Source organism: Petaurus breviceps, unplaced genomic scaffold (genome assembly GCF_028583685.1).
Source record: "Petaurus breviceps papuanus isolate PSGF00001 unplaced genomic scaffold, PetGlider_PUasm1.0 90845, whole genome shotgun sequence".
In the NCBI taxonomy this organism is placed as follows: Eukaryota; Metazoa; Chordata; class Mammalia; order Diprotodontia; family Petauridae; genus Petaurus; species Petaurus breviceps.
The window spans coordinates 21,712,410-21,726,753 of NW_027187359.1; the positions used below are offsets into that span (position 1 = coordinate 21,712,410).

Below are 14,344 nucleotides of genomic sequence, written 5' to 3' on the forward strand. Positions count from 1 at the left end.
CACTGTATATGTATTGTATGCAAATAATAATTTGTATGTTGTCTCCCCCATGAGAACATGAAATCCTTGAAAATGGGGCTTGTTTTTTTCCTTTTTTTGTATCCCTAGCATGTAGCATAAAGCCTGGTACATAGTACTTAATAAATGCTACTTACAAACTAACCAACATTCTCTGTCCTCTATTTTAAGGTCTACTCCAGCTCTGACATTTTATGATTATAATATCCAATGCATAAGACATATACATTTGTTTCTCTGAGATTTTCAAAGCCACATGGATGCTCAGTTCTTCTCCATGAAGCTTAAATCAAGGTTAATATAAGAATGGAAGGTTTGGGAACTGAGTCTTACCTGAATTGTTTCATATCTTGTTCTGTGGCCACAGGGAATCTCCTGTCTAGGACACAGTCACCAACATCAATGGACAACCAAGAATTACAGAGGAAATACCATTTCTGATCCAGTGTCAAATCATGAACTGATACACGGTTGACATACCTAGAAAAGACAGCCAGATTATCAAGGGATTCAGAATGTAACCCTAATTCCTATCAGAACAGGAGTTCTTGGGGCTATACAGAAGGACTTCATTGGTTGGTTCAAGAAGCAATCTTGAAAAAGAGACCAAGAATTTTTTCCTCTATAATTAAGATTTAACATTTTGTAGAAAAGTTTGGCCACACATAGAAAGTAGTTTTTAAAGGGCTTTCACCACAACCCTGTGAAGTGGGAAGTAAAAATATTAGTACCCCCATTTTACTGATTAGAAAACTGAGACTTTGAATCACAGAATCTCATAGTTAGAAAGGACCTCAGAGACTATCAAACCTTGAATAAGAAATCCCTCAATAACATCAACAAGGATTCATCCAGCCCTCATTTATTGGGGGGGGGGGAGTGGGGATCCTTGATACCTCCTAAAGAAGTCCATTCATCTTTTGGCTAGCACTATGATACTCCACAATGGGCATTCTAAACCTTCCCATCTCATCTCAAGCTTTCTGAACATTTTCTGGCCACTTCCTCTCAGCAAAAGACCATATCTTATACGCTATTAAGAAAATAGAAGTCAACCTTTACAAGAAGCTCCTCTTTCTCTTTTGTAAACTTCATAAACTTTCTATATCATATCCCATTCTCTTCTTAGAATCACAGACTCATGTCTCATTTAGACATTGTACCTCTTAATGAAGTTGTTGTCATTGAGCCTGTGGTCCATTAAAACATTCAGATCATTTTAACAGTAACTCTTTTTTTTTTTTTTGGAGGACATGGCAATTAGAGTTAAGTGACTTGCCCAAGGTCACATGGCTAGTAAGTGTTAAGTGTCTTAAGCCACATTTGAACTCAGGTCCTCCTGATTCCAGGACAGGTACTCTATTCACTGCACCACCTAACTACCCCTAACAGCAACTCTTATCTGGCCTTGGTTCCCCAACTTTGTACTTTTAAAGTTGATTGTTAGTCTAGCCTGTTGAGATCTTTTTCAGTACTCATTCTTTCAACCAACAAAATATCCTTTCCACCTTTGTGTTATCAGCATATTTCTGAAAAGCTTGACATTTATCCTTATCTTCTTTGATCCAAGTAATTGATAAAAATGTCAAACAACACAGCTGAAGAGATAGTCTTGGTGCTGGTGAGAAGACAATAGAATCAGATAATGCAACTAAGTTATGGGCACACTGAAGCATATCTGAGCCTCCTTTTCAGTTCAGTTGAAAAACATTAAGAAATAAACAAGGAAATTTTATCAGTACTTAATCAAACTTTCAGGAAATTATGCTTTCCACTGAACTCTCTTTTCTTTCATTTAATCTCTTACTTTTAGGAAAGTGTATTTCCTTCAAGAAGGAAAAAAAATGGTTTAGGAAAATGAATTAGGAGTGGTAACCAGACTTGGAAAGAAGAATAGCTCATCTCCAGTTGAAATCATTGCCTCCTTCCTTCCCCAGAAGGTATTAGGGTGTTCATCAGAGGGAGATCTCTTTGTCTTATTTCAGTTAACTACTCCTGACAGGTCATAAAGGGATTGTGTGGTTTTAGGAAAAGGATTCTCCATAATTAAGTGACTGTTGTTATGGATTGATGAAGTAATATATTAACTTTTACTTTGTTCTGAGTTGTGTAATTATGTTTCATCACATTGTGAAATTTTCCTATGTTCAAGAATCCCATAAATATTATTTCAAATTATCTTGGGGAAAAAGAGACATCTGAGGGCATGATGGGACTACGTCAGTTTAGGCAACTGTCTCTTTAAACAAAACAATGTTTGGATTAGAATAATAACAATACTATTTACATAGTGTTTTACAATTTGCAATGGGTTTTATAGATGTTATTCAGTCTTCACAACAACCCTGTGAGGTGGGTGCTATTATTATCCTCACTTTGTTGTTGTTCAGTTGTTTCAATCATGTCCACTGTGATCCTGTTGGCCCGTTTCTTCATTTGTAAAAAATGATCTGGAAAAGGAAATGGCAAACCACTCCAGTATCTTTTGCCAAGAAAATCCCAAATGGGGTCACAAAGAGTCAGACACACCTGAAACAAGTGGACAAGGATGACAAACTGAGACACAGAGGTTAAGTGAATTGAACAAGGTTACAGGTCTCCTAAGTGTCTGAGGCAGGATTTGAACTCAGAGCTTCCTGATTCCACATCCTGTATTCTATCCACTATGCTACCTAACTGTCTAAATAATGATAAATTGATAAAAATTATTTCTGGCAGACTTGTGTTTGTGTCTACAATACAGGCTTTTTTTCTTCTACATTTCTTAGGAACTCATTGAACTTACTCTCTTAAGAGGTCCCTTCCCACTCTGACCATGTGATGTTTAGACCTTAATGGGTGCCATCCTTCCTAACTGAACCCCATGCTTCCATTTCTTATCCATGCAATCCAAACTCCTCTTCTCTGGCTTTGTTTCCCTGTTTGTAAAACGAAGGGACTGGACTATATTATCTCACTTTTCCAGCTCTGAAATTCCATGTTATACATTCCACCCAGGTCTGGAAATTGACATTCAGTGACTCCTTCTAGCTTTGACATTCTGTGCTCGAAGACCCCTTCCACCTCGGGCATTCTATATTCTATGTTCTAAATCATAGGATCATAGACTTACAATTAGAAGGAGTCTTGCAGGTCATTTAGTACAACCTCCTCATCTTATGGGTAAGGAACCTGAAGTCCAGAGACATTAGGTTACTTGACCAAAGTCACACAGGTGGCAAGTGACAGAGTTGGACCAGAATCCAGTTCCTTTGGCTCCAAATCTAGCATTCTTTCCATTACATTAATTGGCCATCTCCCTAGTACTTTGTGGCCAGCACAGAGGTCAGGAGGGTGTAATGGGAATGGGAATTTGAAGATCTTCCCTGCCCCTTAACAGACCTGGGGAGGAATTTGAAGACCTCCCCTGCTTTGAAAGTAAACTCTGCTCCCTAATAGGGGGCTGAATGTGATCACATGGAACCTTTGATGGAGGGAATTTGCTAAAGGGTAGAGAAAAGCCCACAGGAAGCTTCCCTTCTGTGAAGACAGACTCTGCCCATTGATAGGTCAAATGTAGTCACATGGATCTTGTGGTGGCAGGAGTTTGCTGAAGGGAAGCAGAACCTATAGGAAGCTGGTAGTCAGAGCTAGCCAGATGGTTGGGGAGAAAGGAGGACCTTAGGCAAAGAGTCAGGCTTGTGAGTAGATATTGTTCTTATATTGGTTTGTGGGAAGGCTGAAGGATGCTGTGGCTCCCAGTGTTATTATGGCTTCTGAATATCTTTGGAACTATGATGGAATCGGCTTAATGGTTTTGGGAGTTAGTTTTCTGGTGTCTACATAAATGCTTCAGTTCCTTCCTCTATCTGGAGAGTTTGGTATATTTTGTGATTGAACATCATGCAATACTTATAGTCATGGTCTTTATTGTGATTGTGGGCACTGTAAATATGGTATTGGTGCTACAGAGGGATATCAGGAATGTTTGCCTTTCTACATTCATAACCACAGCATCTGCAATCATGAACCTGATCCCTTGAGGCCTATACAGGAAAAAGAAGAAAGGAATGTTATGAATACCTGAAGTATTTTCACCTTAGGCCTTGGGGCTTTAGAATATTATCTCATTTAGTCTTTTAGTGTCTGTGGGAGGTAAAAGGTATGATCTTTACAGTGGATATTATCCCCATTTTGCAGATAGGAAAACTTAGGAACAAGGACAAATAGCAGAGACAATGTCTCTTGACTTCTTGCCTATTCGTTCTGCTTGAGTCCCTGGGCTCTGGATGCCCTGCATGAACTTACCAGGATGGCCTGTCTCCAGAGTTGTCGTGCCACAGTCGGATGCTCTGCAATTCCCCGAGTGGAAAGAGAGTTGCCAGCAAGAAGACATCCACACCCCCTCGCTCAAAGACTGGGGTGTCTGGGTCTGATAAATGGTGAGGCTCACTTTCTCCTTCCAGCCCATAAAGGGTAACAGTCACCTGAAATGAGAACAAATCCAGATTCAGATTCTCTCATAATATATTTGAGGTCCTTGAGGTGCCAGGGCAAATTTGGGTTGAGTCATCCACCCCTCAACCAAGCACCCTTAGGCCAAAGACATAGATCAATGAGAGGGCAGAGGAAAGTCAGGGAACAGAGCCAAGGAAACAATCCCTATAAGAGGTGAAACTTGGCTGATCTTCAGCTTGAACCACAGCATCATTTACTACAAACCTGCTAGCCAACAGGTTCTTTCTAATAGTCATCTTAGAGACTGACCCCTTAGATAATTTGTGGCCAGCATAGAGTTAGATAATGTCCAGGTGCTACATCCTTTTTGAGGCCTTTTCTCACTACCCCAAATATGTGTCTCCCTATTTAGCTCTAGGTCCTATTGTTTGTATCAATTTACCTTCAAGAAATGCTCTCCTGTATACTTGCCTCCTGCAGCTAGGTGGTGTAGTGGATAGAGTCTGGCCTGGATTTAGGAAGACTCATCTACCTGAGTTCAAATCTGGCCTCAGACATTTACTAGCTGTGTGACCCTGGGCAAATCACTTAACACTGTTTGCCTCAGTCCTCATCTGTGAAATGAGCCAAAGAAGGAAATGGCAAACCAACCACTCCAGTGTCTTTGCCAAGAAAATCCCAAATGCGGTCACAAAGAATCAGACACAATTCAACAACAACAATACTTCACCTCTGCAAGTAGATTGTAAGCTCTAAAAGGACAAATGTGTATTCACATTCTTTACAGCACTTAGCATAGAATATGCACACAGTAGGTATTTAATTAACCATATTAGATAAATATATGTCCACTGATATGGAGTTTTACAGAAATTAAATATGAAGGATCTTATTGTATCTTGGCAATTATATGATAAATGTTATAAAACTATTATATATTATTTATTATATTACAAAATATGTTGTATATTATTAAAATCAGATAATAGAAGTATAAGTCATATATGGCACTTTAAACCTTCCATAGTCCTTTTCCCACAATAATTTTGGGGGTAGAGAATGCAAATATTATTGGGCCCATTTTATGGATGAGGAAGCAAAGACTCAGAGCTGAAGGAACTTGCTCATGATCAAAAAGCTAATGGACATCAGAGCCAGGAGTCAAACCCATGTCTTCTGACTGAGTCTAACAAACTTCCTACTATGCCCAACTGTTTCTTTCAACTTTATGTGATCAGAATAATAGTAACAGCTCCCATTTTCATAGTACTTTAAGGTTTTCAGAGTACTTTCCAAAAGCAGAATGTAAGCCCCTTGAGAGCAGGATTTGTATTTCATTTTTGTCTTTGAATATCTTGTAGGCTTGTAGCCTAGTTTCTGATACAACATAGGCAATTACTGCTTGCTCAACTGAACTAAATTCCTTACAATAACTCTTTGGGGAAGGCAGTATAGATATTCTTCTGGTTTATAGATGAGGAAACTGATGCCAAGAGAGCTGAAGGCACTTGCTTGATCTTAAACCCAAGTTTTCTGATTTTATGTTCAGTGACCTTTCCACTACACCCTATTGTGGTACTAATAATTTAAAATTAGGACAGGGAAAGGTATAGGCATCTGAACCCAAGAACTACTGTGTAAATACAATTCTTTGTGTTTTGTACCACAACTTTATTTCTTTCCATTAGGGATGGGCTTGTTTGTTAGTTCTTAATCCTGTGATTTCTATTTTAGACCCATAAGAGACATCAGAGTTATAGAATCTCCTGTACTGGGCTGGGCTTCTCTGATGCATAGGTAAATTGGGGTGAGTCTGTCTATCCAACACCCTACAGGCAGGCCCTTTTACCTTGGAGGTGGTAGCTGCCCCACGTCGATGACCAGTAAAGACTGTCACCAGGTAATGGTACCGGGCAAAGGGATCGTTGTCCTCGAGCACTGTGATCTTCACCTGGATGTAATTAGGGTATTAGTAAAGCATTTGCTGAGCAGTGCCAATGCCAGCACCACTAGAGTCAGAAAGGGGTAAGGCCTCTCTCTCTAGGTAGTAGGAAGGCCTGGCAGAGCTGGCAGACCCCTTCAGCTTCAGGCACTAATCTGGCCTTATAAACAGCAGAGCTGAGACCCAAACTCACATCTTCTGACTCAGAGACCAATGCTCTGGATCACTGACACTCAGAACTCAGAGAGGCCTCAGAGGTCATCCAGTGCAACCCATCCCCAAACAGGAATCCTTCTAAAACGGCCCTGACAGTCGTTGGGCCTCAGCCTCAAGACCTCCAGGGAAGGGGGACCTGCCGCCTTTTTGTGTTTTCAGAAGGCCTGAACATTTTCACATCTGTGATATCTTTAATAGCTTCACAATAGCCCTGTGAGATGGACAGGCATGTGTCCATCCGAATGTGATCCCCATCTTATAGATAAGGAGACAAGGCCCAGAGAGGTGAAGGATCTTGCCAGAGGTCACTCCATTACTTAAGTGGCCCACTGAATTAGAAAGCAAGCTTGCTGATGCCTAGCTTATGTGATTTGCCCAAGGTCTTAACTAATAATTGTCTGGCATGAGATTTTAATCCAGATCTTCCTGAATCTAGGTCCACTGTCAGTCAATAAGCACTTATTAAATACCCACTGTGTGCCTAAGGGCCATTATACCACACTGCCTCTCCCTAGTCCATGCAATCTCAAGTCTGGACAAGGTTCCAGGTCATGACCTTGTTTAGTCAGGTCTGGTATCTGTGACCTTGTCTATTCAACAGTCATTTATTAAGCACTTACTATGTGCTATACACTGTGCTAAGTGCTAAGGATACAAACACAAGGAAAAAAAAAGAGTCTTTGCCCTCAAGAAACTTACATTCTAATGTGAGGAGACAAAAAAAAATTGAAAAGCACAGGGGTAGCTAGGAAGGAAAAGGTGCCCCATTTTGCACAGTGTTACCGTTCCTGCTCATTGCACAAATCCTCTTCGTGCCTCTCCTGAAAAGAATTCACCCAGCCCCATTTGAACATGTCCATTAATGGAGAATTCATTCCCTCTTACGGCAATCCATTCTATTATCAGATAAACTTGATTGTTAGAAAGCTCTCCCTCCCAGACCACTTACCTTGGCATTGTCCTGAATGTCTTTCCTCCTTGCCCAGAATGCTACCATCACATACACCACACAGAGGCAGCCCACGGTGGTCACCACCACAGGATTATCCACAAAGGTGCCAAAGAGCTTGGCTGTTTGGCTCACGTCCACAATGTTGGGCATTACAAAGAAGGTGCTTCCAAAGAAGGTGAGATGGTTGCAGAGGCAGTGGGTGCTGTAAAGGGTAGTCTGGGAACCCACCTAAAAGCACACCCCCCAAAAAGCACTTCATTAATGGGATAATGAAATCACAAGTTTAAAGCTAGAAGGTACCTCAAAGGTCAATCAGCTTATTCCCCTCATTTTGCAGATGAGGAAAAGAAAGGTTAAGTGACTTGCTCAAGGACACATGGGTAGTAATTAGCAGAGCTGCTAGGTGAACTCAGGGCCTCACATACTATTTCCAACATTTTTGGTTTGGGGATCTCATTTCTGTGCTGAGTAACATGGGTTCAATTTGACTTTGATAGAGAAAGGAAAACCTGTTAATGCTGTAGTGAGATGGTTGGTGGGTCAATACATCCATTTATCTGAGTGATGTTTCTTTTCTGACAAAGAGAATGTTAACTGCCCAGAATTGGATCAGGGGTCTCTGCTTCTTAGAGCAGTGCTGGGAGCAGGTGGAGGAGCTTATAAACCTTAAGAGAGCTCCCCAGGGAGGTGGGGTACTTTGCTTTTATAGGACCTGCATTCTCAAGGTTGGTGAGAATATTTTCCACTCAGTCACCTTTCAGTATTCTGGAGATGTGGACATATATCTAGAAATGGAAGGGACCACAGAGTTTCATCTAGTCCAATTCCTTCATTTTACAAGTGAGGAAACTGAGGCCCAGAGTGGTGCAAAGACTTCCCTAAGATCACACAGGTAGTAAAATACATGGGTAGAATGAGTTGTGTTTAGTCATCTTCATGGATGTCAGGTGGCTTGGTATGTGTTGGGATAAAGGCTTCAGTTTGGGGGAAGTTATGCAGGCCATATATTCTGTCATTCTACCCAGGGAAAGACCTACTCTCAAGCCTCTCCACAAGCCCCCTCTAATCAGGCAGTAGTCCTTGAGATTGGAGCAGAGACCCTAGCACTGGATTAATCAATGTGCAAAAGAAAATTTGGACAGGTCATGAGCTCCAGCCTATTACTAGAAGAGGCTTTTGTCCCTGCCCCTGTCCCCGTTTCTGACCCCAATCAGTTGTTCTTTCCCACCATCTTTATCTTCTTATGAGATTTAGATGGTCTAGAAGTTACCAACTAAATTACAAGGAAACAGGTTCAGTTCTCTGGGGAATGGACTGTCCCATAGCAATTGCCCCCTACTGGACCATCAGTAATGTTGGCTACCTATTCAACCTATCTTGAAACCTATCTTACTGGCTTTCACATCAAAGCCAACTATGGAACAATGAAGGTCTATGAAGCCTTGATCTACTAACCCCCAATGAGCTAGACATAATAAGGATTTGAGGAAACCAGGTGACAGTTGGGCATACCTTTTTCCCACTTTCAATGCTTTCCCTTACCTGGCACCCATCACCTCTCCAGTCCTCCTGGAGCTCATCCCAGAATACACACTGGGAAATGAAGCATGTGATGCTGACAGTGACATCACGATGCGCTGCTGGATCCAGCTCAGGTGCAGGAATCACTTTCACGTAATAGGTTCCTTCTCCAAAAGACAGCTCTTCAGCACTTAGGATCCAGGTGGCCAACTTACCTGAAAGGGATCATTTTAGCGGAGGGTCAGCCTGGCAAGAATTTCTGAGAATGGGCTTTATACAAGAAGGGACACTTATTTATATAGAAAAAGGTATTGGAAGTGATGCAGGACATGAAATCCCAAATCAAGGTCTAAACCTAGAAGAGGACAGGAAAGAGGAGAGTGTGGTGTGTAGACTCCTGAAAAGACATGCCCTATAACCTGATCTCACTACCACTACCACCTTGGACATGTTGTATCTGAGGGGATAGGAGGAACTTCAGGTGGAGATGCCCAGCAAAGAGATGAAAATTGGGGTCTAGAGTTTCCCAGGGGTGAATATACCTATTGTTAGAGGTGGTACTAGTTGAAACTGTGTGAGTGCATAGGAAAGCTAAGGGGAAAGAGTATTGAGAGAGAAAAGGGAACATAGAAAAGAGCCATAAACAACCAGAGAAGGGTAAAGAATGAGGAACCAGCAAATTCAATTCAATTCCATTCAATAAACATGTATTAAGTGCCTACTATGAATCAGGCACTGTGCTAAGTACTGGGGATAGAAAAAGAGACAAAAGACAGTCCCTCCCCTCAAGAAGCTTACAATATAATAGGTGAGACAACATGTAAACAAATATATATATATATATATATATATATATATATATACTGATATATATAGTAAGCTATATTCAGGATAAATAGAAAATAATTAAAAGACAAAAAGCACTAGAATTAAAAGGGGTTAGGGAAGGTGTTCTGTAGAAGGTGGGATTTTAATTGGGACTTAAAGGAAGCCAGGGAAGTCAGTAGTTGGAGCAGTGGAAGGAAAGCATTCCAGGCATAGAAGATAGCCAAAGAAAATGCCAGAACTGAGGATAGAGTGTCTGTTTATGGAACAGCCAGAAGGTCAGTATCACTGGATTGAAGAGTAGATGTTGGGGACATGAGGTATAAGAAGACTGGAAAAGTAGGAGTGGGCTGGGTTATGAAGAGATTTACATGCCAACAGAACATTTTGTATTTGTTCTTGGGGGCAATAAGAAGCCACTGGAGTTTATTGAGTAGAGGGGTGATGTGTTCAGACCCAAATCTTAGGAAAATCACTTTTGTGACTGAATGGAGAAGAGACTGGAGTAGGGAGACACTTGAGGCAGACAGACCCACCAGCAGGCTATTGTAGTAATTGAGGTACGAGGTGATGGGGTCTTGCACTTAAGTGGTGGCAGTGTCAGAGAAGAGAAAGGGGCATATTTGGAAGATGTTGCAAAGGTGAAATCAGCAGGCCTTGGTGACAGCTTAGATATGACAGGGTAAGAGTTAGTAACTAATCCAAGATAATCCAAGATAATTTCTAGGTTGTGAGCCTGAGGGACTGGGAAGATGGTGTTGCCCTCTATAGGAATAGGTAAGGGTAGAAGGAGAGGAAAAGATTTAGGGGGAAAGATATTGAGTTCTGTTTTAGTCATGTGTGTAAGATGTAAACTGGACATTCATTCAGTTTGAGATGTCTGAAAGGCAGTTGAAGATGTGAGGTCAGGAGAGACGTTGGTGTAGGAAAGGTAGATTTGAGAATTGTCAGCATAAAGATGATAATTAATCCTTGGGAAATGAGATCACCTAATGAAGTAGTCTAGAGGGAGAAGAAAAGAGGACCCAAAACAGAATCCCAAGGGATACCTATAGGTAGAGAGTATGCTCTGGGGGAAGGTCCAGCAAAGGAGACAGAGAAGGAGTGATTAGATAGGTAGGAGGAGAACTGAGAGAGTTGTGTCCTGAAAACCTAAAGCAAAGAGAGTATCAAGGAGAAGTGATCAACAGTGTTAAATACTGAACAGAGTCAAGAAGAATGAGGATTGAGAAAAGGCTACTGGATTTGGCAATCAGGAGATCATTAGTAACTTTGGCAAGAACAATTTTGGTGAATGATAAGGTCAAAAACTGATTATAGGTGTTAAGAAAAGAATGTGAGGAGAAAAGGTGGAGGTGCATATTGTAGATGGACTTTTTGAGGAGGTTAGCTCCAAAGACAGAAGAGCTATAGGATGATAGTGAACAGGGCTGGAAGGATCACGTGAGGTTTTTTTCAGGACAGTGGAGACATGGATATGTTTGTAAACAGTAGGAAACGAGCCAATAGATAGGGAGAGATTGAAAATAAGTGAAAGAGTGGGGATGACAGAGGGGGAAATCTGTTGGAGGAGACAGATGGAATGGGATCACTTGAACAAATAGAGGGGTTAGCCTTAGTAAGGAATAAGGTCACTGCATCATGTGAGATAGGGGTGAAGAAAGAAAGTGGCAGAAGACACCTGAGTGATAGGAGATGAAGAAGAGGGAGCTCATGGTGAATAACCTCAGTTTTTTATGTGAAATATGAGACAATATTCTCAGCTGAGAGAGTGGGGGAAGGGGAAACCATTGGAAGTTTAAGGAGGGGTAAAAAGGTTTGGAAGAGCCACTGTGGGAAATGGGGTAGTGAGTTCATAAGGAAGGTATAGTAAGATTGCCAAGCAGCAGTAAGTGCCCAGTTGAGGTTATGTTACAGAAATTTGTGGTAAACCCACTCAAAATAGCTGCATGATTTTCTCTATCTTAATTCAGCAGCAGATGTGTAGGCACAAAGGCAACAAATAGTGGGAGTGATCCCAGGCTGAGGCTTGATTGGACATAATCAGCAAAATGATAAGGGTCTAGGGATTTAAGAGCAGGTGACAGAAGACTGAGAAGGAATAGTGAGAGAGGTGGGATAAGAACCATGAGAGTACAGTGTCATAGAAGCCAAAAATCAAGAAAGAATCAAAAAGAAGTGTTGTCTATGTACCCACCTAGTATAGGACACAAAGCTGGACACCTGGTAGATGGTCAATGAGAAACCAAGGCAACATTATCTATGAAGACAATGACATGAAGGCTACTAAAATCCTATATAAGTGGAAATGCTAGCAAAATGCTAGGTGCCTAGGAGCAGCTGGAATTCAATTCAACACACATATTAGTGTGAGGATTGATCTAAATCCCAGTTCTGCTCACAGGGGGTGAATTGGTAACAGCTCATGGATTCAAGTACTTTCCCCTAACTTCCATCTAAAGTTGTTGTCTAGCTGGTTTAGGATGGATAATCTTTTAAAAAAAAAAGTTGTTCAGTAGCATAGAATGAGACCCATAGCCATCATCAACATATGATTAAGTTACGCTAAAATTATAGTAGAGGGACACATACCTGTAAGATAAGTCTTTGGATGAAGGTGAGCTTTGACATCATAGTTGGTCTCATTGGGGTGGTAGCCATAGCCCAGGCACAGTGTGAGTGGGAGATCGAAGTCCCACTCAAGGTGAATCACCAGAGAAGCATTTCCAGAGGTCATGTTCACTTGCAAAGTGGCAGAAGTTGTCAGATTCAGCACAGTCTGTGTGTCCTTTAACTCTATAAATCGAGGCAACACTATCTACAAAGACAACAGCATGATGGCTACTAAACTGTTAAATAGTTCCTAGAAATCTAGGAGCAACTATAGTTTAGTTCATACATATTGAGCATCTCTTGTATATCAGGTCCAAATGCTTGTAATACATGCCATACTCTGTCCTAGGGATACAAATTGGGGTAGGCATGAGAAAGCTCAAAAGCTCCGGAGTCCACTGTTAAATTTTCATTGTGAGCATTTATACTTCAGAAATCAGCAAATCCTACAAACCAGGGCTTGATTTATTTTTTTGTTGATTATCTAGACTTACAAAGGTGACAGAGAAGAAGGTTAATAATGTAGACTAGTGGGCAGCTAGGTGGCACACTGGCCCTGGATTCAGGAGGACTGAGTTCAAATCTGACCTCAAACACTTAACACAAAAACTAGCCATGTGACCTTGGGCAAGTCACTTAACTCCAACTGCCCTACCTTCCCCCCTCCAAAAAGCAAAAAAAAAAAAAAAAGAGAGACTAAACTTAATAGTACTTTTTTCTCCCCCCAAAGAACTGCTTGTTAAACACATTACTAGTACACTGCTGTATACAAAGATTAAAATGACATAGATCTTGCCCTCAAGGAACTTCTACTAGGGGTAGGTAAGAGACATATATATATATATATATATACATATATATATATATATATGGTTAATAATTTAATTTAGAAAAAGATTAAGGACATAGGAAAGGTCAATCAAAGTAGCTTGAGAAGTTCAGGAAGTAAGAGGGTCTCCAATTGGGGAAGAAGGTCAGGGAAGGCATCATGGAGTACCCAAGCCGGGCCTTGAAGTGAAAGGATTTTTTTTGCCAAATAGAAATGGGCCAGGGAGAGTCTGATCCAGACATGAGGGGCAACATGAAGAAATAAATGCATGAAGACAGGAAGGGACAAGACAAGGTCAAGGAACATTTAGTAGTCCAGACTATATGGAGCATAGAGTTCATGAAATCAGTCTAAAAAGATAGCTTGGAGAATGTCAGGTTAAGGAGTGTGTATTTTAGTCTGTAGGCAATAAGGAACCACTCAAGTTTGTTGAATATGGGAGTGACTTGATTAGAGCTATGCATTAGGAAGATCATCTATAAGGTTCCATATGTCTCTCAAGTCCTATGGTCCCAGGATCCTAACATTATTCCATCAGCTATATGAAAGATGGCTTGGAGAAGGGAGAGACTGGATGGAGGCAAGGAGACAAGTTACAAGGCTATAACAATAATACAAACAAGAAGCAAGTGTGAGTGTATGATAGAATGACGGCTATGGGAAGGGAAAGGAGAGGATGGATTTGAGAAAGACTTTTGAGTCTAGGTGACTTGGGTGGCCAATGAAATAGGGAAACTGGAAGGAAAGGGTAGATGTTGAAGAAAAAATGTTGACTTCAGTTTTGACCCATACTCAGAGCATTGGTCAATTAGTCATGTCTGAGTCCAGAGTATTCTTCCCACAACACATTTGGAACACCAGCCAGTCAGTAAACATGTATTAAGCACCTATTATTTGTCAGGTACTTTGCTGAACAATGGAGAAGAAAGGAAGGAAGGAAGGAAAGAAAGAAAGAAAGAAAGAAAGAAAGAAAGAAAGAAAGAAAGAAAGA

At 41.0% G+C, this 14,344-nt stretch overlaps 1 protein-coding gene across 1 annotated transcript in view; it reads right to left on the reverse strand.

Annotated features, from left to right (window-relative positions):
- The window catches only part of LOC138149208 (polycystin-1-like protein 2), a 124,762-nt gene that overhangs the window by 54,731 nt on the left and 55,687 nt on the right, over positions 1 to 14,344 (reverse strand). The window contains exons 21-26 of the mRNA XM_069072232.1: positions 12,504 to 12,729; positions 9,108 to 9,301; positions 7,563 to 7,793; positions 6,305 to 6,406; positions 4,306 to 4,484; positions 352 to 498 (exon numbers count right to left, since the gene is read on the reverse strand). Of these exons, the coding sequence (XP_068928333.1) occupies positions 352 to 498; positions 4,306 to 4,484; positions 6,305 to 6,406; positions 7,563 to 7,793; positions 9,108 to 9,301; positions 12,504 to 12,729 (1,079 nt within the window). The remainder of the gene's footprint in view (positions 1 to 351; positions 499 to 4,305; positions 4,485 to 6,304; positions 6,407 to 7,562; positions 7,794 to 9,107; positions 9,302 to 12,503; positions 12,730 to 14,344) is intronic.